This window comes from Eschrichtius robustus, chromosome 3 (assembly GCF_028021215.1).
Source record: "Eschrichtius robustus isolate mEscRob2 chromosome 3, mEscRob2.pri, whole genome shotgun sequence".
Classification (NCBI taxonomy): domain Eukaryota; kingdom Metazoa; phylum Chordata; class Mammalia; order Artiodactyla; family Eschrichtiidae; genus Eschrichtius; species Eschrichtius robustus.
In genome coordinates, this window is record NC_090826.1 from 138,602,146 (window position 1) to 138,627,923 (window position 25,778).

Consider the following 25,778-nt stretch of genomic DNA (forward strand, 5'->3'; position numbering starts at 1 on the left):
AATGACCTTATTTTCATATTCAGTAAAGGTATTTTTATGTGCATATGGACAACAATGGCTACTATCTTTGCTTAACTATGTTTTCCAACATTTTCTATAGTGTGCATTGTATTTCTTTTCTGCCATTTAGAATGCTTGAAATTATGCCATAGAATATTTATTTTATGTGAGCTAAAACTAATTATGTTAGCTGAGCTAAAGAACTATGTATAGGAATTTCTGGGGAGTTGTGGCATTGCAGTATTATGCAAGAATGATTTCTCAACTCTGGAAATGTTGGAATTCACTGCCTTTTTTGGTTGTTATAACTTTTTTTAAAACTGGAAACTGGGACTTCCCTGGTGGTCCAGTGGTTAAGACTTTGCACTCCCAATGCAGGGGACCTGAGTTCAGTCCCTAGTCAGAGAACTAGATCCTGCATGCCACAACTAAAAGCTCACATGCCACAACTAAAAGATGCCGCATGCCACATCTAAAAATCCCTCATGACTCAACTAAAAAGATCCCGCATGCTGCAACTAAGACCCGGTGCAGGCAAATAAATAAATATTTTTTAAAAACCTGGAAACTGATTTTTAAAACAATACTGTGACTTTAATTAATTCACTCAATAATAATGTTATTTTTGCCTTGTTACTATTTAAATTTATACTTTCTTATTTTGATATTTTGTCACCCAGCATTCCAGTGGTGTCTGTTTATATTGTATTTCAATTTTCTATTTATTAGGTTGTATCCAGGTTTCCAGAGGGTTTACTTATTTCTAAACTTCTTGGAGAGTTTGAGGTGAGTGTTTTCTTTTTCACCAACCATGTTTTTTTATGGCTTGCTTATGTTTCTCATGATTGATAGAAATTTTGTTGCTACTCCTTGGATCCTCCAAGTCTATGCTCTAGAACTTAAACATCTTGCTTTGCATTTTGGTGGCCTCTTCTTTACTAAAAGAGTTAAGAATCTGATTCTTAATAAATACTTCATTATGCATAGGAAGAATATTTTTACCACTATTGTTATATTATTAGAATAAAAGTTATTTTTCATGTCTGATAATACTAAGTGTCAGTGGGGATATGGAGAAACAGAATAACTCATACACTGCTTGTGGGACAAAACCCCTTTGGAGAGCATTTTGGCAATATCACTTTACTTGAGGATATGCACCCCTGATGATTCAGGAGTTCTATTAATACTTCTACAGATACACTTTAGAGAAACTCTTAAACATGTGCACATGAAGACATACATATGACACGCACATTGCAGCATAGTAAAAAACTGGAAACAAATTAAATGGCTATCAGTAGGAGAATGGATAAATAAATTGAGATTGACATTTATACAATGGAGTAATATGTAGCAGATAAAATAAATGAACTAGATTTCATCCATGCAACATGAATCATTTTTGGAACAATTATGTTTTAGTGAAAAAAAATCACATTGCAAAATGATAATTCAGATACTGCCATATACCCAAGTTTTAAAAATGGTTAGGTGTGCCAGTCTCTATTTGGAATGCCTTTCTTATAGCAGTTCATTTGTTTTCACAACAGAGTGAGGCACAGAAAAGTAACTTGCCTAAGGGTCAGGTAGCCAATAATGGGTGGAGCCAGGATTTGAAACCCTGGCAGTCTGGCTTCACTATCCTAACTCTTAACTACTATGTCATGAACACTATCACATATTTGTACATATGAACACGGATGTTGTGAGATACTACATAGCATAATGGTTAAGATACATCACCTCTATGTGCTATTTCATAGATGATATGTGAAGTCAGAATAATATTACCTACTTTATAGAGTTTTGTCAAGTTTAAATGGCTTAAAATAAAGTAATTAGAACAGTGCCTGCCACATAGTAATTGTTCGATAACTGTTAAAACTCATAGTAGACTAAAAAAAAGAAAACTTAGAAAAGATGCATATCATCCCTCAGTGATGGAGAAAACTTAATTTCACATTGTGAATTTAAAGAAATGAATCTTTTAGAGCCAAAAAGTTTATTTCAAATAGGCCCATGAGAGAAAGCTAAAACAAAGAGTCTTGATGTTTTTTGGATTAACAAGTCAAGTCACTTATCTAAAAATGAAATTACAGAATAAAGTGTAGGGACTTCCCTGGTGGCTCAGTGGTTAAGAATCTGCCTGCCAATTCAGGGGACATGGGTTCGAGCCCTGGGCCGGGAAGATCCCACATGCCTCAGAGCAACTAAGCCCACGCGCCACAGCTACTGAGCCTGCGCTCTAGAGCTTGCGAGCCACAACTACTGAGCCTGTGTGCCACAACTACTGAAGCCTCTGCGCCTAGAGCCCATGCAGTGCAACAAGAGAAGCCACCACAATGAGAAGACCGCATACCGCAACGAAGAGTAGCCCCCACTCGCCACAACTAGAGAAAGCCCACACGCAGCAATGAAGACCCAACAGCCAAAAATAAATAACTAAAAAGAATAAAGTGTAAAATAGAGTAATAAAGTAATGGAATATGATTTAATTGTCACAAAATTTATGGGTAAAAATAAACTTCCTATGCCAGATTCACAACTCAAAGTGAATAGTTTTATACAACTAACATTTTAGCAAAAGTAGCTTCCTGTAATAAAAATTCATGGAGTTAAGATTAAAAGTCAACAATCTTGGAGAAATTAAAATAAACCTTTTTTTTTTAATAGGATTTGTTTTTATATTGGAGTATAGTTGATTAACAATGTTGTGTTAGTTTCCGGTGTGCAGCAATGTGATTCAGTTATACATATACATGTATCTATTCTTTTTCAAATTCTTTTCCCATTTAGGTTATTACAGAATACTGAGCAGAGTTCCCTGTGCTATTCAGTAGGTCCTTGTTGGTTATCTGTTTTAAATATAGCAGTGTGTACATGTCAATCCCAAACTCCCAATCTGTCCTTCCCCCGCCCCACCTTCCCCCTTGCTAACCATAAGTTCATTCTCTAAGTCTGTGAGTCTGTAAAACAAACCTTTTAATGTTACAGGGAAGCTCTTTGCCCTTCTTAGTAAAAAGACTTCGGCAGAAATTCAACATTATTATTAGAAATATATAATAAGTATAGATTTAATTTAACCTTTATTCTAACTTGTAGTAACACTTACTAACCCTTTATTTATCCAACATGTTATAAAAGCTACCTGTGTGATTTGTCCTCTTGAAATACCTGGGCACCAGTCTGCCATTCTTTCAAGATCCTTTGTTAAATTGCTAATTGAAGGGAAGATAGTGCAGTGACAGCATAGTTTTTGGATCTTCCTGAAGTGCCACGTAACAACAGTCAGAGAAACTAGATAGCAAAACAAAAAATCCATAGACAATATTTATAACAAAATCGGATAATATATCTCCCATGAATAATTGCTGGAGAGTAATCAGCAGCAGCCACAAGAGCCTCATAATATCAATGTCTGTGCCAGGAGAAAACAGGGAAGCAAGAGAGCCAATGTCTGATGGACCTAGGGACAAAAGAATTGCAAAATAGCCATCAGGTATTCACTAGAATGTACAGCAAGCCATTTTGAAAACAGCAGCTGAAACTGGATGATATTTTGACTTATCTAATAGCAGAGAATGTTTCATGGTAAGAGTTGAATAGGGCTGGAGCACCATAGCTCCTGTGTATTCTTGAAACTGACCAGCCAGAGCTCCCTTACAGACACTAATGAAAAATTGAGCAGGATACGGACAGTAGAACAAGAGAAGTCTTAGATGTAAGTAGGATTAGGGAAAAGAGCCAGGAAATTTCAAAATTAACCTACTGTATTTTTAAACAGTATATAAAAACAATGGAAGGAGGAGCTCTGTGAAGCAGAAAGCAATCCAGAATGATGTCCTGTAAGTCAGGAAAATGAATTTCATAATTCAACGAATTTCAACCGAAGAGGATCAGGGTCAAATTGCATCATTGTCTTAAGAAAAAAAGAGAATAAGGAACAGAATAACGTATCTACTGACAATAAAAGCATGTCAGAAAGACATGTCCCTAATAAAGATCAAAACTGAAACCTACTTTTTCAAAAATATATACTAAGAAAGTGATACAAAACATGAAAGAACAACATAAATCTGAATTACACAAATTTGTAAATAAGGTGAACAGTACTCAGGGAAGAATTATAAATAAAAGGAAAAATCATTTCAGAAATGAAGACTAAACTTCAAGGATTACAAGAGCAAAAAATATAACAACTTATGCCCTAAGAAAAACAGTAGGTAAAAATGAGGAACATTTTGAAAGTCAAAATAAATGAGGGAGGCACTGGGGATCCAGGCATAAAAGGCTCTGTCACTAAGGTTTTTGAAATCTAGTGAGAAACTCAGGCATGCAAATAAATTAAGGTAATATTATGTCTGAGTAGCCTATATTGGAACAATCTTGAAGATAATTATTATAAGTTCTGGACAAAATATGCAAAATCACTCTCTGAAGGTACTAGAAATTGTCCAAAAGCAGGCAGAAACTGGAAAGGAATCAGCACCTGGAGGAGGGAATGGCACCTTTTTATTTGCCTGGATTTTGGCCTGATGGCAGGCCCCATACATTGTTTGGAATTGGAGATTGGATAGAAATCAGAAGTTTTACTGGCTTCTGATTTGGAGCTACATAAGCAGCTGAAAAATGAGGGGAGAAATCATAGGATGGAGAGAGCTGCAGAGAGGGAGCATCAAATTCTGCACATAAATTCTGCTCAGATCTCTGACTGTTGAACTACACATGCCTGGGGCAGACTCAAAGCAGCCTAGTAAGGCTAAAAGAACTGAATCTATTTCAGCTGTTGCCCACAACAGGGAGTCAGAATTTAAGATTAGTCAAGTTAACTCCCAGCTAAAACTAAGCAAAAAGCAGTACTCTTAGAAGGACTGTAAAAGATTCCACAGTCTCTACAGCTTACATATTATGATGTCCAGGATACAAACCAAAATTACTGGATAGATTTAAGAAACAAAATGTGGCCCTTGGTGAAGAGAAAAAATAATCAATGGAAACTGATCCTGAGATGATGCAGATGTTGAAGTTAGCAAAAACGTTTTAAAGAATTCTTAAAACCACATTAAAAAGAGTGTAAAGCAATATATGTTCACACTAAATGAACAGATAAGAAACCTCAGTGGAGAAAAAGAAATTATAAAGTCAAATGATTTTCTAGAGTTGAAAATAAAATATCTGAAGTAAATTCACTGCAGTGTCTTAAGAACAAATTGGAAATGGCAGAAGAAAGCATCAGTGAACCCCAGAACAGATTGGTAGAAATGATCCAATCTGAAGAACAGAGAGAGAAAATAAATGAAAAAAATTTTTTTAAAAAGCAGAATCTAGGAGTTCCCTGGTGGTATAGTGGTTAGGATTTGGTGCTTTCACTGCCGTGGCCCAGGTTCAGTCCCTGGTTGGGGAACTGAGAGGTACTGTGAGCCGTGTGGCGTGGCCAAAAAAAAAAAAAAAAAGCAGAATCTGAGAGACCTGTGGGACGATACCAAGTGGCCTAACATATGTGTAATTGTGATGAGAGAAAGATGGTAAGGAGAAAAAATGAAAAGAGAAAAAATTCTTGAGAAAATAATGGTTGAAAATTTTGTAAATTTTATGAAAGAGTTTACAGATTTAAGAAGCCCAGAAAAGCCCACAAAATGAATACAAAGAAAATCTTACATAGGCACATCTTAGTCAAACTGCAGAAAACTCAAAGTAATTAGAAAATCATGCAACTAAAGAAAAATGACACATTGCCATAGAGGGGAACAATGTTAAATATGATGGCTGACCTCTCATTAGGAACAGTAAAGGCTAGAAGACAGTGGAATGACATCTTTACAGTTTTCAAAAAAACCCCACTCTTTGCCCAATTTTTTATTTCCAGTAGTATAGTATCTTGGTAGTATCTTTCAAGAACTTTGAAGAATGAAGGTAAAGTAGAGGTATTTTCAGATCATCAAAAATGGGTAATTAATTGTAAGCAGCCCTGCATTATAGGAAATTCTAAAGAATATTCTTCAGGCTGAAGGAAATGATGCCAGATTGTACTTGAATCTATAGGAAGGATTGAAGAGCACAGGAAATGGTAAATGTGTGGGTATATATCAAAGACTTTTTAAAAAATCAATTAAGTATATGACTGTTTAAAGCAAAAATTGTAACACTGTATAATTGGGTTTGTAACATGTAGACGTAATATTTGTGAAAACCATGGCATAATGAGTGGAGGGGCAGTACATGGAACTATAGTTTGCAAGGTTCTTGTGTTTTATGTGAAGTAGTACAGTAAGACTGAAAAGTTAAGGATGTATAGAACAATAAATAATGCAGAGTTATAGCTATAAAGCCAATAGATAAATTAAAATGGAATTGTATAAAAATACTCAGTAAACTCAAAGGAAGACGGGGTTTACTGTTCAGCTGTTTTGCTTGAAGGACAACAAAGGAACAAAGTTTGAGAGAAACAAAATACAAATGGGATTAGCAGAAATTAAATAGCAAAAATGTTAGCTGTATAGGAGAAAATATTTGCAAACAATGTGAACAACAAGAGCTCAGTTTCCAAAATATACAAACAGCTCATACAGCTCATTATAAAAAAAAAATAACCCAATCAAAAAATGGGCAGAAAACCTAAATAGACATTTCTCCAAAGAAGACATACAGAGGGCCAACAGACACATGAAAAGATGCTCAACATTGCTAATTATTAGAGAATGCAAATGCAATAAGGGATCACCTCACACCAGTCAGAATGGCGATCATCAAAAAGTCTACAAATAAATGCTGGAGAGGGTGTGGAGAAAAGGTAACACTCCTGCACTGTTGGTGGGAATGTAAATTGGTGCAGCCACTATTGAGAAACAGTATGGAGGTTCCTTAAAAAACTAAAAATGGAGCTACCATATGACCCAGCAATCCCACTCCTGGGCATATATCTGGAGAAAATCATAATTCAAAAAGATAGATGCACCCCAGTGTTCATTGTAGCACTGTTTACAATAGCCAAGACATGGAAGCAACCTAAGTGTCCATCAACAGATGAATAAAGAAGATGTGGTATATATATACAATGGAATATTACTCAGCCATAAAAAAGAACGAAATAATGCCATTTGCAGTAACATGGATGGACCTGGAGGTTATCATACCAAGTGAAGTAAGTCAGAGAAAGACAAATATCGTATGATAACACTTATATGTGGGATCTAAAGAATGATACAAATGAACTTATTTACAAATCAGAAACAGACTCGCAGACATAGAAAACAAACTATGGTTAACAAAGGGGAAAGGGAGGGAGGGATAAATTAGGGGTTTGGGATTAACAGACACACACTAATATATGTAAAATAGGTAAACAACAAGGACCTACTGTATAGCACAGGAAACTATATTCAATATCTTGTAATAACCTATAAGGAAAAGAATCTGAAAAATATATATGTATATAAACTGAATCTTTTTTTTTTTTAATTTTTATTTATTTGTTTATTTATTTATGGCTGTGTTGGGTCTTCGTTTCTGTGCGAGGGCTTTCTCTAGTTGTGGCAAGCGGGGGCCACTCTTCATCGCGGTGCGCGGGCCTCTCACTATCGCGGCCTCTCTTGTTGCGGAGCACAGGCTCCAGACGCGCAGGCTCAGTAGTTGTGGCTCACGGGCCCAGTCGCTCCGCGGCATGTGGGATCTTCCCAGACCAGGGCTCGAACCTGTGTCCCCTGCATTGGCAGGCAGATTCTCAACCACTGCGCCACCAGGGAAGCCCTAAACTGAATCATTTTGCTGTACACCTGAAACTAACACAATATTGTAAACCAACTATACTTCAATTTAAAAAATGGTGTCTGTAAGTCCAATTATATTAATAATTTCAGGAATGTAGTGGAGTATATATTACAATTAATGAAGTTACGAAATGGAATGAAAAAGAAAGATGCAACTAAATGCTGTCCACATGAAATACATTGTTAGTAAAAAGATAGATTGGTTGAAAGTAAAAGATGAAAAAGATACATCATACATACATACAGTAAGCATAAAAGAATTGAAGTGACTAAAAAAAATCAGGTAAAGTCAGAATTCTAGGCAAAGTGTATTATCGGAGATAGAGGGATATTTCATAAGGATAAACGGTTAATTAGGAAGACACAACAGTCAAATGTGTATTCACCTAATAATGCTTTAAGATAAATGATCTAAAAATTGACAGAATTAATTATGAGTTAACTCCACAATTATAGGGGTTTTCTCTTTCTGGCATTTAATAAAATAGTCAAAAAAAATGAATAAGGACATAGAAAATCTGAACCACACTGTCTACCATCATGATCTGTTTGACTTTTATAGAACACTGTACCCAACAAATGCAGAATACACATTCTGTTCAGGTACACATGGAACATTTGCCAGGATGGACCATGTAGTTGGCCATGGAATAAGTCTCAACAAATTTCAAAATACTGAAATCTTACAGAGTATGTTCTTTAAGATGGAATTAAATTACAAATCAATACAATGAATTACCTAAGAATTAACCCTCCAGATAATTTGGAAATTAAACAGTTCTCTTCTAAAAAACTTATTTTTTAAAATTGAAGTATAGTTGATTTACAGTGTTGTGTTAGTGTCTGGGTGTACAGCAAAGTCATTCAGTTATACATATATATGTGTACTTTTTCATACTCTTTTGCATTATGATTTATTACAGGATATTGAGTGTAGCTAAATGACTTATTAAAGACAGAATCACAAGGGAAATTTGAAAATATTTCCAATTGAAAATGAAAATATAACATGTCAAAAATTGTGAGATGTAGCTAAAACAGTGCTCAAAGAGAAATTTGTAGCTCTAAAATGCCTAAATTAGAAGAAAAGAAAGATATAAAATCATCATTGACCTGAAGGTCTACCTTAAGAAGTCTAGAAAAGGGAGGAGCAAAGTAAAGTCAAAATAATAGGAGAAAAGAAATAATAAAATCAAGAATAGACATTAAGGGCTTCCCTGGTGGCGCAGTGGTTGAGAATCTGCCTGCCAATGCAGGGGACGTGGGTTCGAGCCCTGGCCTGGGAAGATCCCACATGCCGCGGAGCAGCTCGGCCCGTGAGCCACAATTACTGAGCCTGCGCGTCTGGAGCCTGTGCTCGGCAACGAGAGGCCGCGACAGGGAAAGGCCCGCGCACCACGATGAAGAGTGGCCCCCGCACCGCGATGAAGAGTGGCCCCCGCTTGCCACAACTAGAGAAAGCCCTCGCACAGAAATGAAGACCCAACACAGCCATACATACATACATACATACATACATAAAAAGAATGTAAGCAGACAAGAATAGCATTAAAAAAATAAAAAAATAAAAAAAAGAATAGACATTAATAAAATAGCAACAATTAACAAAGTCAAATATTGATTCTTTGTAAGATCACCAAAATTGATAAACCATTAACTAGTTAAATTAAAAAAAAAGAGAGGACACAAACACCAATTTCAGGAAAGAGGTTATATTGTTATAAATTCTACAGATACTAAAAGGACAATAAGGAAATATTATGAACAACTGTGCCTATCATTTGACAACTTAGATGGAATGGACAAATTCCTCAAAAGACACAAATTACCCAACTGAGGCAAGATGAAATAGAAAATCTGAATATCCCTGTAAGTATCAAGAAATGGATTTTTGTTATTTAAAAAAAACAAAAGAAAGCAAAACACCTCTCCACAAAAGAAGGGAGAAGAAGAAAAAACTCCAGGCCCATATGGTTTTATTGGTGAATTCTGTCAAACTTTTAAGGAGGAAATTATATTAATCATACATTGTTTCTTTCATAAAATAGAATGAGTTGGGGAGTATTTTCTATGAATACATTTTCTTGCTACCAAAACTTGACATAGACATTACAAAAAAACCCAATTAGATCATGTTTATCATAACATAGGATAAAAAATATTACAAAATAATAGTAAATTGAATCCAGCAATATGTGAACAAGAGGGTATTTTCCCCCAGCAATACAAGGTTGGAGTAACATTTCAAAAGGAATTAACATAATTCACCATGTTAACAGAATAAGGAAGAAAATCATATGATCATTTTAGATGCAGAAAAAGAATTACCAAAATTTAATACCCATTTGTAATCAAAACTCTCAGAAAAATAGGAATAGAATAGAACTTCCTCAACCTGGTAAAGGATAGCTATGAAAAACCTATACTTGTCATACTTAATAGTAAAACACTGGACACTTTGCCCCTAAAATCAGGGCTACCATGTCCATTCACACGGCTTTAATTCAGTGTTGTACTGGAGGTCCTAGACAGTGTAATAAAATAAGAAAAAAATAGGCACAAAAACTTGAAGTAGTGAAATTGTCATTATTTGTAGAAAACATGATTGCCTACATAGAATGTACTAAGGAATCCATGAAAAGCTATTAGAACAAATAAGTGAATTTATTAAGCCCAAAGTTAATATAAAAAAGTTGTATATTAATTATATGGATTAATAATAAAAATAATATAATATAGATTAATATAAAAATCTGTTATATTTCCATATGGAGGCAGCAAACAATTGGAAAATGAAATTTTTAAAATTCTATTTACAATAGTGTCAAATTACTTGAAAATAAGTCTAACAAAGAAACATAAGACACCTGTACTGAAAAATACTAACGTTGCTGAGAGAAATTAAAGAAGACTAAATGGAGAGCTGTAACATTCATGGGTAAGAAGCTTAGTATTGTTATTAACCTATAGATCCAGTATTGTCCCCATCATAATTCTTGTAGGCTATTTGTAAATACTGACAAATCCATAAGTTTGTTATATATGAGAGTACATAAGGAGTTCAGTTCTTATGCACTCAAGTGATTTTTGATGGAGATGCCAAAGGAATTCAATGGGGACAGGAAAATCTTTTCAACAAATGATGGTGGAACAACTACTTATGTGGGAAAAAAATAAATCTCAACCCCAACCTCACACCATGTACAAAAATTAGGGATATATCATAGACATAAATGGGAAAAATTCAAAATTAAAGCTTCTAGAAGAAAACTTTATTTACAATCTGGGGATATTTAAGAGTTTCTTAGGACATAGAAAGCAATAATCGTTTAAAAGAAAATTGATAATGAGACTTTATCAAAATTTTACTATTTAGGAGACTCCATTTAAAAATTAAAAGGCAGACCACAGACTGGGAAGAAATATTTACAATCATACATCTGAAAAAGGACTCATATCCAGAATACATAGAGAACCTTCTGTATCTCCATTACAGAAAGCCGAGCAACTCCATTAAAAAAAGGTTTGAACAGACACTTCACAAGTGTAGATGTATGAGTGATTAATAAACACAAATGCTAGTAAACTCATACATTTTTGGTTCAAGTATAAAATGGTACTACTTTGGAAAATGTTCTGACAGTTTGTTATAAAATAAATGTATATTTACTCTTTGATCCAGAATTATACTCTTTGATCCAGAATTATTAATTCAAGAGAAATCAAAGCCTATGTCCCCCCAAAAGACTTGTACAATAATATTTGTAACAGCTTTATGCTTAATAGCCACAACTGGAGAAAACTCTATTATTCATTAGTACGAAAATGAATAAAGAAATTGTGGTATATTCTTACAATGAAATACTATTCAGCATTAAAAATAAATCAACTACAGATAGATGAACCAACATGGATGAATTTGAGAAACGCTTGCTGTTGAACAGAAGAGTATACAGTGTAGGATACCTTCTATTTGAATTGCTAGGATAGCCAAAGCTAATTTATGGTGGAAAAAGAGAGTTGTTTTTCTCTGGGAAAGAACTTGCTGAGTGATGGAAATGTTTTATATCTTAAATATGCGTTTGCGGCACACAGTGTGCATTTATCAAAGCTAATTGAATGATAAACTTAAGTTTTATACATTTCAGTGTATGTAAATTTTATGTTTAAAAAACCAACAGATACTGAACTCAGTTAATTATGTGCATACTGACATATTTTGGGGTAAAGGGTACTGATGTCTGCAGCTCGTGTTGAAATGCTTAAAAAAGGTAAGATGGTTTGGTAGGTAGATGGCTATATAGATGATAAAGGAAATATAGCAGAATACTAATAATTATATAATCTAGGTGGCGGATGTTCACTGTCCAAGTCTTTCACCTTTTCCTGTGTTTAAAAATTTTCATAAGAAAATACTAGGAAAAAATGAACAAGAAAGATTGAAGCGAAAGTAACAGGCATTGAAAACAGGCAGAGAAGAGCCAACGTATGAAATAAAACCAACGATGGAACAGAACAAATATTGAAAACTATAATTTGAGTGAACTTTACTGAAATAGAAGACTTGAAATTATATATTGAAAGAACACACTGCACACCTGAGAATATCAACCCAGAATGACAAACACCAAATTATTGGACTTAAAGAAAAAAATAATCCTTTGAACAAATGAACAAGTGACTTATAAAGGAGACAAAATTAGGTTATAGAACATTTTCAGTGTTCTTCTAAACATTCTCATGTTTAGAAGAAAAGGGATTTAAAAAATAACATATTTTAAACACTCAAGGAAAAAAAAATGTGAGCCAAGGATTTTATGGCTAGCAAAATTGACTTTCAACTATACAGAACTAGACAAGCTATTGCTGCCATGCAAGAATTCAAGAACCATTGTTCCCATGAGACCTCAAGGAGTCTACTGAAGAATGAACTTCAGGTAACCAAATTCACTTGAGGGACAGCAACAAAAGAACTGAACGTGAGCGCCACTTATAAAACTAAGACCAAATGAGTGTTAGAAAGAAGAGAATATAGTATATAATGGCTATATACTCTGACAATATAAAGGACAATTACACAAAATGGTAGAAAGAGAAGGGGTGAGCATAGGAAAAAAATGTTAACTGCTTTTATTAATTATACTGGTGATGGTAATGTGAGTACTGTTTTTTTTGAGACTATTGAGTAATGTGATATAGAGCAGCAGTCCCCAACCTTTTTGGCACCAAGGACCAGTTTTGTGGAAGACAGTTTTTCCACAGATGGAGGGTGGGCATGGTTCAGGCGGTAATGTGAGCAGTGGGGAGCAGCAGATGAAGCTTCTCTCGCTTGCCTGCTGCTAACCTCCTGCTGTGCGGCCCTGTTCTAACAGGCCGTGGACCAGTACCAGTATGCCATCCGGGGGTTGGGCACCCCTGATATAGAGCATATTAATAATTATGGGATATATGGGGGTAATTATGAGATAATTTTAATTGTATGTACAAGGATTTCTAATTGCATAAATTGAACCTGGAACATCTTACCATTCCAGACCAGCAAGGACTATTAAAGACTAGGTTCACATTAGAAGGGCTTAGGAATCCACGTGAAGTGTTATTTCAGGTTTCAATAAGGATAATAATTGCAGTGGTTTGAAGCCCATCAAATATGTTTAATTCTATGAGTTCATATGATATTAAAAACTAATTGGTTATCATGGAAGATGATAGAGAACCAATTCATTACCTTAGAAAATGGTAAATAAAGAGAAAGAGCCAGTCACTTACCTCACTTTCCTGAATGAACTGGTAGGACTGTGTAACCAAATAGCAGATGAGGGGAGCATATCTCTATAAAATATTCCAACTAAATAACAAAAAAGAATTTATAGAATTAGAATATCACTATGTTAAGCCTCTCAATAAAATAGTACATCAGGCATCGACCAGTAATGGCTCTTAACAACACCAAGAAAAAAAAAAAAAAGACAACCAGACATTATATGTACCTCTTTTTAGAACATGGCATCACTAATAGTGTTGTCATAGGGGTGGAGCATGAGTCTGATCAAGCCGCTGGGTCCAGCTGCCAATTTGCAGAAAAAGTGTTTGCACTACGAGTGTATCATCTACAAAATCTACTCCATGAGGAAATGAAATCATGTAATAGGATATATACATATATTTGAAGGCATAAATATAAACTCTAAGGAAAAAATAAAACAACCAAAATGGATTGGAGATGGAAGAGAAGTAAGAGAGTGGGAGTAGAAATACACCAATTACTTTCTTGCTTATGGTTGGGAGTATATAAAGAAGATAACATAACAAAGGACCTAGGGCAGTGTATCGGACATATCAATGGATGGACCAAACTAACTTACTAAAAGAAACTGCTTCTGAGATAGGATTACTCAACTGTGTTTCATATAAGGATTTGGAATTACCTCCGTATTAACTCATTAAAAATACAACAGGTGTAATATGTTGAAGCATGATGCATGTTCAAGTTTTGACAGTTTCTGGAAAGATTCACAAGAATCTGCTGGTGATGGTTTGCACAAGAAACTAGTAGTAATGGTTACCTCCAAGGAGGTGATCTCCTGGTCAACTGAGGGATGGGAGTGGGCTGGAGACTTAGTTTTTGCTGTGTACCTTTTTAAAACTTCTGAATATCACTTATTCAAAAAATTGATAACTTACATTAAAAAGAATCCTTCCCAACCTAGTCGTGTGTTCAGCTGAATTGCACATCATAGTACTGGGCACTTACCGAGAAGGTAAAGAAACCGTTAGAGAGTAATGAACATAAAAAGAAAAGAAGTCATAATGTGTAATGTACAAAGAAGTAAGTAGAAGTACCAAATCTAACTCACCACCACCCTTCTTCTGTCCTCTACCAGTTCTTTCTTGGGATATCTGTGATTGGCTATAGATGTGATACTAATGACCCTTTTAAACCGTGACTTGACTGACGCTGGGCCCCGTTTTTACAAGTGTCCTGGGAGCAGTCAGTAAAGAGTTGAGTTGGGTCTCAGAGCATTACACCAACAAGAAGTATGCACTGCAGAAATCCCACCCTTTGTCAAGGGTCAGTCCTTTAGAACTGTTTGCCCTCTGTGTTCCTGTTGATCTTCCCCAAGGTGATTAAGTCAGAGCAGGGATTTATTTCCTACTAACACCTAGTCAAGAGGAAGAGAGCAAGAACTACGGTTAGCTCAACAACTGCTTTGCCTTGGTTATGGAGACAAAAGTTTAAGAATTCAGACATTTTAATGGGACGTCTTTATTAACAAGGGCAAACTTACCAATTCACTGTGCAGTTTAAACCAAACATATTTGTTATCTATCTTATATATAGTCTCTTCTATCTGTATTTGGTATAGTTCTTCTTCTTTTCCAAGGTGAGAAAATCAGACAGTTATAGGAAATACATTGACACCTGCCTATTTATCCCAACTTCCAGGGTGAAATAATAAACAAAATTTTTAAGGAAATGTTTAAAAATAGTATTTTATTGCATGTGGAAAGTGGTAGTGAATATTCTTTCTCTGAAAATAGAGAAATATCAAGTTTTATTATGATTTTTGTATTTTGTGTGTTCCCCTCTTTTTTAAAAAAGACTTTTTGCTTTATAATCAGACATTGTGAAAAATGAGAGGTAAAAATGTCCCTTAATTTTCTTTTCAATTTAACATATGCTCTAAAAGGAACTTGAAGTTGGCCTAGAAGTTTATGGTGAGGGATTATAGGTCTCTTGGTTTGTATTATACTTGCATGGAAGCAAGGGTTTGTTGTAATGCCTGAGTTAACTCACCCTTACAAATTTAGTTTGGCTAAGTCCAAATTAAAGCATTGTCCATGGGCACCTGTATATGTTATATTCTTGTTTTGTTTTTTTTGTTTGTTTTTGGTTTTGTTTTGGTGACAGGTAATTTTTAAAGAGCAACTTTCACCCAAAAAACTGGGCTTCTTAAATGCGACCGAGCTTGTTGGAGCTCTTAGTGACATTCTCCATGTTGAGTTCAGGGAAGGAGAACAAGACTTGCTGGTGTTTGATGCTGATATGAAGCCTCTACCACCTGGTGAGTTGAATTACAATATGATGCAAACCTGATTTTTAATTGTCTCTGTAAGAACAAGGAAAAAGAGAGCACTGCTTATGTAAATAGGCGTTATTGTAACCACATCAACCAAACAGATCACACATTAGCCTTGAAAATGTTTTGTATATAATGACCTCCTTTCTGGTGATATATGTTGCAATGAGGTTACTGTATTAAAATCTGAGTTTTTTAAGTTTACTTTCTTCATTGTCCAGATTTTTTAATAATTCTGAAGAAATAAATTTCCTGAAATGGTGTTCTGAGGGGGAAGCACTAGATAGTTCAGTGGTTCTTAACTCTGTTTAGAAATATATGGAGGTACTTAGAAATACATGGACGTTCAGAATAAATGGGTGTGCATTGAGACTCAGCAGTTGTAATTTTAAAAAAATAACATTTTATTTTGAGATAATTTTAGGTTTATAGAAAAGTTGCAAAGATAGTACAGAGTTCTCATATGCCCTTCCTCCAGTTTCCCCCTAATTTTAACATCTTACATTACCATGATATATTTATCAAAACTAAGGAATTAACATTGGTACATTGCTATTTACTAAACTCCAGATTCTATTCCGATTTTATCAGTTTTGTTCTTTTTCTGTTTCTGGATCTACTCCAGGATATCACATTGCATTTAGGGCACTTGACTTTTGTTTTTGTTCGGCTTAGTGGTTTTTTTTTTTTTTTTTAACTAGGAATCTGATTTTATTTTATTTTTTTTATTTTTATTTTTTTAAAAATTCACCAGTTTGTTGTGTTTTTTTTTTAATTAATTAATTAATCTATTTATTTATGGCTGTGTTGGGTCTTCGTTTCTGTGCGAGGGCTTTCTCTAGTTGTGGCAAGTAGGGGCCACTCTTCATCGCGGTGCGCGGGCCTCTCACTATCGCGGCCTCTCTTGTTGCGGAGCACAGGCTCCAGACGCGCAGGCTCAGTAGTTGTGGCTCACGGGCCTAGTTGCTCCACGGCATGTGGGATCTTCCCGGACCAGGGCTCGAACCCGTGTCCCCTGCATTGGCAGGCAGATTCTCAACCACTGCGCCACCAGGGAAGCCCGGCTTAGTGGTTTTTTTCTTTTGAAATTTTTATTGAGGTTATTGTAGGTTCACTTGCAGTTATTAAGAACGAATACAGAGAGATCCCATGTACTCCTTCCTCAGTTCCCTTAATGGTAATGTCTTGCCATCTATAGTACAATATGATACTTATATTTTTATAAGTTTCTACAAGTGGCTATAGTGGACAGCTGTGTGGTTTTTTTTTACAAAAATGTAAATGTATCTTTGTTGATTTTTCTGATTAAAATAACTTACATTCATTCTAAAAAATTCAGATAGCACAGATGAGTAAAAAGTTGAAAGTGAATATTTCTCTTCATTTTACTCCCACCAAAAATGCCATTAGAATTTTTATATAGCCTTCCAGACTTTTAAAAATGTATATGTGAGCCTAGCTGCACTTAGAAAAAAATTACAAAAGCAGTATTTGCTTGTTTAAACAATTCCAGCAATGCAGAGGTAGTAACTAGTAGTAATAGTTTTAGTGGTTTTTCTCTGGACCTCTTCTCTATAATTATCTATCATATGTATAATTTTCTTCCACAAAACAGTATTGTATAAACATTATATAAGTCCTTGCTTTTTATACTTCATAGAGGTAATATTCTATAACAGCATATACAAGTTTATTTCTTCCTTTTTGACTACATATAATTATTTTATGTAACTGTATTATAGTTTATTTAACCAGTCTCCTGTCAATGGACATGTAGAGAGTATCCATATTTTTATCATTATAAAAAATACAGTGATAAATATTCTTGTACCTATATCTTTGTACAGTTACTAGTTTATTTCTTTAGGAGCCACTATGGTTTTATGTCTATCTGGGGTCTGTTTTAATGTGTCAGCCTCCTATAATCATCATACACATGTAAATTTGTATGATTGTATGGTCAAAATATGTGATTGGTTTGGGAATTCCCTAAAAATTAAGGCATTGTATTATGGACTATTAAGTAGTCACATACGTTGTACATTAAGCAACAATGAATGTTCACAACTAAAGCTGAACAAGAAATAAATTGAAATCAGGATGTTGTAAAATAAAACCTTTCACCAAAGTTAAAAAAACCTTATCAGACTTGCCCCCCCCCAACATAAATAACGTAAGATTTGTTCCTATCTGGAACTTCCCTTACATCTCTCCATACTGAAAGGTCTGCAAAGACAGGTTCATATCTCTCATCTATCATTATCTGCCCAGTGCCTGGCACATAGAATGTGCTTAGTAACAGTTTCCAAATTATTTTAATAGATATACATAGGCTCCTCTATTGGTCATTTCAGATGGAGCTGTGTCATCAGTCAGAAATTCATGTTTAGTTCAATCAGATAAGAAAATAGAAGCCAAAGCTTGTGTGTCCAGTCCTCCTAGAAATTCACTGTCTACTACTGTTATCAAGGAGACTACACGGGATTACCCTTCAAAAAACCACAAAGAGCCAGAACAGAAGATTTGCAAGAAGCCTAATCTGGTGGTAAAGCCTTTACAGCTGGTGAGTAAGGTTTGATGGCTTTGTGCCCTGGAGATTCAGCATTATGGAAAGTAACTGAATGAATGTTTCTTTAGACAAAAATTCTGTTTGAGAAAAGTCTTATTTCTAGATGTATGATTTCTTAGGCTAGACCAGAACTTTGGTCTGAAGTCACCTTATGCAGCATTTATTCTGGTTTTCAGCCTTTTGTATAACTAGCTTTCCTTGAGTCTCATTTCAGGCTTTTCAGTTGGCTTCGAAGATTTGACAGTTGTTTCAGGATAACATTGCTGATTCTCTGTCCATGTGTTTCAGTAGGCTTCACAACCCTCCAGGGCTTTTGAGGGAAGAATTGAGGAGCTCTGTTGTAGCTGTATGCCTCAGCACTGCTGCAGGTTGCCCCTGCACCTAGCCTCAGTTAGAGGGTGTTTTTATTGTTTTTCTCCATATTATATCTCCACACACACTTCTCCCTTTTTGTATTCTCATCTCCTATTACTTATTTTGTAGTTACTAAGGAATTAATTGCTTACTCTTCTTGCCTTCTGCCCTTTACACCTGGCTTCTTTCATGGAAGGAAAACATTTTGTTTGGAGAGCCTGCTATATTTTCTAGAGGACAATAGAAAGGCCTGAAGGAACATAGTATATTTGAGAATGAGAGTGTTTGAGAAACCGTATTTTTGATCGGAAGACTAGTCTGAAATTTAATCCATTCTTTTTTTAAAAATTTTAATTATTTATTTTTTTTTTGGCTGTGTTGGGTCTTCGTCACTGCGTGCGGGCTTTCTCTAGTTGCGGCGAGCGGGGGCTACTTTTCGTTGCAGTGCGCGGGCTTCTCCTTGCAGTGGCTTTTCTTGTTGCGGAGCACAGGCTCTAGGCACGCGGGCTTCAGTAGTTGTGGCACGTGGGCTCAGTAGTTGTGGCTCACAGGCTCTAGAGCGCAGGCTCAGTATTAAGCCTTAAAAGTATTAAGCACTTAAAAGTATTAAGTATTAGTTGTGGCGCAAGGGCTTAGTTGCTCCGCGGCATGTTAGATCTTCCCGGACCAGGGCTTGAACCCGTGTCCCCTGCAATGGCAGGCAAATTCTTAACCACTGTGCCACCAGGGAAGCCCTGAAATTTAATCCATTCTTTTTTTTTTTTTAAATCCATTCTTTAAAGTTGCCTTTGTTGGTAGAATTGGGTAGGATGAGACTCTTAGTTCAGCCTAAGTATTTGAAGTACGATGTTTTCAATTTTACATAGGGCAGTTGTGTGACACACTTTTCAATCTTTACCTAATATCGTAAGACAGTACTTTTAATATTTTAATGTAGGTAAGGATCACCTAGGGAATTTTTTTGAAGGCATAATTGTGGGCCTCACTTCTAGTGAGTGAGTCTGGGCTAAAGCCTAAGAATTTTCATTTTTATAATTTGCCAGGTGATTCTGATAAAGGTGACTCATGAAATATATTTTAAGAAACGTTGTCATAGAGTTTGAAATGTTACTCAAAGATTTATAGTGGTTTCTTTGATTTTTTTTTAACTTGTAGCAAGTAGAAATTAAATCACAGCTCAACTTGGCAATGGCAAATCATGATATCCCACCTGATGCTGTACGGGACAAGAAATTATGCAGACTACCCCCATTAGTTACCAGTACCCTCGTGGGGGTCTTTGTGGAGTATATCATCTCTCCTAGTCAATTCTACATCCGAATCTATAGCAGGGATTCATCAGAGTTACTTGAAGACATGATGATTGAAATGCGGTAGGAATCTGTTGTTTTCAATGTATTTTTCATGTATCTCATTCTAAGTCAGTTCTCAAACATTTTGGTCTCAGGGCTCTTAAAAATTAAGGACCCAAGAGAACTTTTGTTTATCAATATTTATCATATAGAAATTAAAACTGTAAAAAATTTAAAATATTGTTTAAAAATAATGATAAATTCATTTTTATGAATATAAATAACATTTGATGAAAAATAACTTTTATGAAAATTAGAAGAGTGCACTGTTTTACATTTTTGCAGATCTCTAATATCCGGCTTACTAGAAGAAAGTTGGATTTCAGTATCTGCTTCTGTCTTTAATTTCTTGAAATACATTATTTTGGTGGAAGTACATGAAAACATCTGGCCTCTGACAGATACATAATTGGGAAAAGGAGTATTTTAATAGCCTTTTCATAAAATTGTGAATACTCTTTGATAGTATACTGAAACTTGACAAGTGGTAGTTTTTTGAAGTTAGTTTCAGTGTGGAATTTGAACTTCTCAAACTCTACTATGTTAAAATACATTTTCTGCCTTTGCACTTTGAATGGATCCAGGACTAGCTATGTAATTGCAGGCTCCAGTGCAAAATTAAAATGTAAGACTCCTTGTTTAAAAAGTATTAAGAATTTCAAGACAGCAGTAGCTTAACATTAAAGTAAGCATAGGGAACTTCTCAGTGTGGACTCAGTGGAACTGGCCCTGAATTTTACCACCATCTACGATTTTAAAACATCATGTATTGGTCTTTTGGAAAATACTGGTTCACTGAGTTATATAGATCTTCCAGATGTTGACATGTTTCATCACACAATATATCTTTAAAAAATCACATTCATTAATATTATCACTGACTGCATCAGAAAAGTATTAAGTATTAGGAAACTGTCATGTTTATGGTGGTGGATGCAGCATTGCCAAAATCCTAATTTTCATTTGAAAGCTTTTGAATTTTATCATTGACAATAAATACTGTCAGTGTTTTCCTTGAAGTGGCAAGCTTGCTTCATTTTTGAGAAAATGTGTGGCAAATACCCAAGTCTGAATAAACATAGTTTGTGAGTGACCTTTCAAGCAAAAATGGTGTTCCATGAAAATAGTGTCTAGTTCATCTTCCAAGTAAAAATAAATCTCCACACACACACAAAAAGCAGCTAATTCAGTTCACAGCTGAAATGCAAAAGTGCTTTTCGTTAAAACAACTTGGGAAGTATTTTACTTGTACTTGCATTTTGTTACAGAGAATATTGAAAAGATAGTGGTTGAGATTTAATAAACTTAATAATTTTTATTGCTTTATCAAGGACATTCTTAAGTGAAAGTAGCCTCTTTTTTCTTTCTTTTTTATTTAATGTGAATGCATGGCAGTGAAAAATAAATGTTTACTAGTACAGTTGGATGCCACTGCCTTGATTTAGCAAAGGCACCGGGAATTTTACCCACCCTTGCTTTTACAGCATCAATGCAAATATTAACATAGTGAAAAGGGCAAATAACTATTTTTATAATAATACTAAAATATTAAAATAGCTTTGATCTTAGGAACTTTTTGAAAGGGTATCAAGGTCCCAGGGATTTGTGAACTACACTTAGAGAGCTACTGCTCTAAATTATCTTTTCTCTAGTGAAAAATCATGTCCTTTGTTAGTAAACACTATGTAAAATGTTTACATTTTCAGTTACTTTAGATTTATTCATGTACAACAAATGTCTGATTTTTACATTGGTGCCACATAGAAGAATAATTTACTTTGTATCTCTGCAAAAGTTTTTTTCTAACTTTACCACATTATATACTCACCTCCCACCCAAGAACACCTGGCATAATGTTACATAATAATCACTTAGTTTCTGTTGGAAGAAGTTTGTTGATAAAGAGAAGGGATTTGGACAAGAAAAAGAAAATTAGTTGGTATTAATAATAAACATTACCAAATCAGAAAAAGTGAGGATTTTTTTCTTTGCTTTTTGCCAAGACATTCCTGCTCTTGATACATCAATAAAAATGATCTTTAATTTTTTCTTCCCCTATGGGTTTCTGTGTATTATGGAATTCCGCAGGCGCTGTTATTCTAATCAGCTGGTTTCTGATCGATATGCCATGCCAGAGTATTTTATCCAACCGGGACATCTCTGTTGTGTAAGGATTTCTGAGGATAAGTGGTGGTATCGGGTAATTATCCATCGAATTCTTGGGAAACAGGAAGTTGAAGTGTTCTATCCAGACTTCGGAAATATCGGAACTGTTCAGAAGTCCTCCCTGAGGTTCCTCAAGTGAGTTAATAAACTGAATAAGGACAACTTAAGTTTTGAGCTGTAATGCTGAAGCTCTGTGGGCTTAGGATCTCTCTTCCTTTCCTCCTGCCTCTCTCCCTCCATCCTACCCTCCATTCCACCCCCTTTCATCTTAGTGCAGGTTTGGCAAATGGTCATTTGGTCATTATAATCACAGTTGGATTACAGTCTCTCACGTCTTCTTTCACATGACTGTGAATCTGAATGAACCATGAGACTAAATTTCAATCTTATGTTAAGAAAATCATTCTTTGGGTCATGCTAAGAGTTGCATTTATATAGCATGAAGGTTGAACTGTTCCTACCTATATTTTATTTATTTATTTATTTTCAGTTATACATATCCTACCTATATTTTAATTGCATGGTTTTCAAAGACTATTATGTTTTTACAAGTGTATTTCTTAGGTTACTTTAAAGTGTAAGACATTAATTTTAAAATGCATGAGTAAAATACTCTGAAATCGTGTGAAAAGCTTAAATCAAGGAATGGGTAAGAGATGCCATAAAATCCAGTTTTGAAATATGATTAAATATTCATATATTTGATTATCTGTTGCAGGTGCTGCTACACCAGGCTTCCAGCTCAGGCTATCCCCTGTTCTTTGGCTTGGGTGAGACCAGTAGAGGTATGTTTGCTTGTTTCCTGTTTAATCAGCAAACATTTGATGCCAAGAACAATTCTAGGTTCTCAGAATACAAAAATAAAACATAGAATGAGCCCTCAAAGAAATCACTGTAGACAGTATGAAAGATAGGCACGTAGACAGAAATAATTGTGCTGTGTCCTATTTGCTAGAAAATTTTGCAGCATATGGTAGAGATGCAAAAGAAAGAGCGCTCATCTCTGTTCGGGGTAATCAGAGAAGGCAGCATAATAGAGGTGGCATTTGCATGAAACTTTGAAGGAAGATTAGTTCTATAACTGGACAAACAAGAAAAGAAAGACATTTCAGGCAAAGGGAGAGCAGCATGAAATATCTCAAATATGAGGAATTTTAAGTGGTTCTGTTTGGCTACATAATAGAGGATGTGCTGGAATTGGTGCATGGCAAACGATGTCAGAGAAGTAGACAGTAAACTAAGGTGGAGACCCATAGCCATGTGCAGGAGTCTGGACACAATGTCCAGACTGGGGAGCAACTAAAGGGAACTGCCACAATCAGATATATGTTTTTTAAAGAATTCTCTAGTAGTGGGAGATGATTGGAGTGGGATGGAGCAGGAGGCATTTTCATCCATATAGATACATTTGTTTATGTAGCTATAATTATGCACCTAATTTTATGTTTTTTCCCTCAGAACTCTTAATTATACATGCCATTCACATTTATTACACCATATTTGTCTGTTTAACCTAAATAACTTAGCAGTTGCTAACATATACGTGGATTATTCCTTACTTTTTTTTTTTATCTGAAAAACACAATAAAGAGAAAAGAAAAAGAAAAAACATTATCTGTAATTCCACCATTCAAATGCATTCAATTTAGAAATTTGATATGAGTTTCTTTCAGTTTAGTTTATTGGATGTTGGGGATGAGGGTTTTGTAGGGTTTTTAGGCTTATATAAAATAGTAATCATATTATTTTATATTCCATTTTTCCACTCAACATTATAGCATAAATACATTTACATGTTATAGTTCTCAATTTTAATAGGTACATAAGTAATCTATTAGCTAAACGTGCATTGTAGCCTGTTTAACTGTTCCTTTTTGTTAGACTAATTCAGTCCACTTCTGACTTTTGAGTATTATAAATAATTATGCAAAGTATGGTTTTTGTGCGAGTCACTACTCAGCATTGTTTTCTAGGGTGTATTTTAGCCCTGACTAGGTTTCTTTTTAGTACTTCCATCAGGGAGGCCAGGGCTAAATTTGTGACCCACTCGTAGCCAATGTCCGTTACTCTCATATCAGCCAGGTGGCTTCCATTTTTCGTTTTCTTTGCAATTTCCTTCCTAAACTGCTTCTGGCCTTAGGGCTTTTGCCCATGCTGGTCACTGAAATAGCTTATTCAAAGAATTCTCATGGTTGGCTCCTTCTTGTCGTTCAAATTTAAGCCCAAATGTTATTTCCCCAAGAAGGACTTCCTTGACCAGTCAATTTAAAGTGCACTCTTCCTCTTCAGTCAAAATGATTCATCATCATTTTGTTTTATCTTTCTTTTAAAAAAAAATTTATTTATTTTAATTGGAGTATAATTGCTTTACAATGTTGTGCTAGTTTCTGTCGCACAGTGAAGTGAATCAGCCATAAGCACACACACATCCCCTCCCTCATGGACCTCCCTCCCCAACCCATCCCACCCACCTAGGCCATCACAGAGCACCGGGCTGAGCTCCCTGTGCTATACAGCAGGTTCCCACTAGCTATCTATTTTACACATAGTAGTGTATTTATGTCAAAATTAATATCCCAATTCATCCCACCCTCCCCTTCGCCCACTGTGTCCACCCGTGCATTCTCTATGTCTGCCCTGCAAATAGTTTCATCTGTACCATTAATATTTATTTATTTATTTATATATTTATTGGCTGCATCGGGTCTTAGTTGTGGCATGCAGGCTCCAGAGTGTGCAGGCTCATTAGTTGCAGCACGCGGGCTCTCTAGTTGTGGTGCATGGGCTCCAGAGTGTGCGGGCTCAGTAGTTGTGGCACATGGGCTCTCTAGTTTTGGCTCACGGACTCCAGAGCACGTGGGCTCAGTAGTTGTGGTGCACGGGCTTTCTGTCCCATGGCATGTGGGATCTTAGTTCCCCAACCAGAGATCGAACTGGCATCCCCTGCATAGCAAGACAGATTCTTAACCATTACACCACCAGGGAAGTCCCTTGTTTTATCTTTATAACACTGTCTGGTGTTACCTTAATTGTTTGTTCACATGCAACATTGTAGTTCCTGAGATCAGGGATATTGTCTGTCATATTTACCACTGTATCTCCAGTGCCTAGATCAATGTTTGGTGCATGGTAGGTGCTCAATAAATCTTTTTAACTGAATGTATCTCATTCATATCTTTATTTCTATATCTTTGTTCTGGTTTGGTGAGCTAATACTCTCATATACAAAATCTAAAGCAGGCAGAAAAGTAGAAGTCTACCCTTGGAAGTCAAACCGCAATAGGTAAGATCAGGAATTTTTCAGCTTCTTTCCTGAGGTCACTCCCCAGTCTACAGCCTTGCTGGCTTGCAGGATTAGAGGACATTGTTTGGGAATAGCAGAACAGCTAGAAGTTAGGGTGTAATACTTAAAGGGTGAGAGCCATAGAATGGGTGCGTTCCAAAATCATTGTACGGATATAAAATCCGCCCAAATCCTTAGATGACA

At 35.5% G+C, this 25,778-nt stretch overlaps 1 protein-coding gene across 3 annotated transcripts in view; it reads left to right on the forward strand.

Annotated features, from left to right (window-relative positions):
- TDRD5 (tudor domain containing 5) overlaps positions 1 to 25,778 on the forward strand; it is a 103,480-nt gene that overhangs the window by 42,220 nt on the left and 35,482 nt on the right. For all 3 annotated transcript variants that reach the window (XM_068538396.1, XM_068538398.1, XM_068538397.1), the window contains exons 6-11: positions 730 to 786; positions 15,682 to 15,835; positions 18,205 to 18,413; positions 19,929 to 20,146; positions 22,214 to 22,426; positions 23,010 to 23,076. In XM_068538396.1, coding sequence (XP_068394497.1) covers positions 730 to 786; positions 15,682 to 15,835; positions 18,205 to 18,413; positions 19,929 to 20,146; positions 22,214 to 22,426; positions 23,010 to 23,076 — 918 coding nt within the window. The remainder of the gene's footprint in view (positions 1 to 729; positions 787 to 15,681; positions 15,836 to 18,204; positions 18,414 to 19,928; positions 20,147 to 22,213; positions 22,427 to 23,009; positions 23,077 to 25,778) is intronic.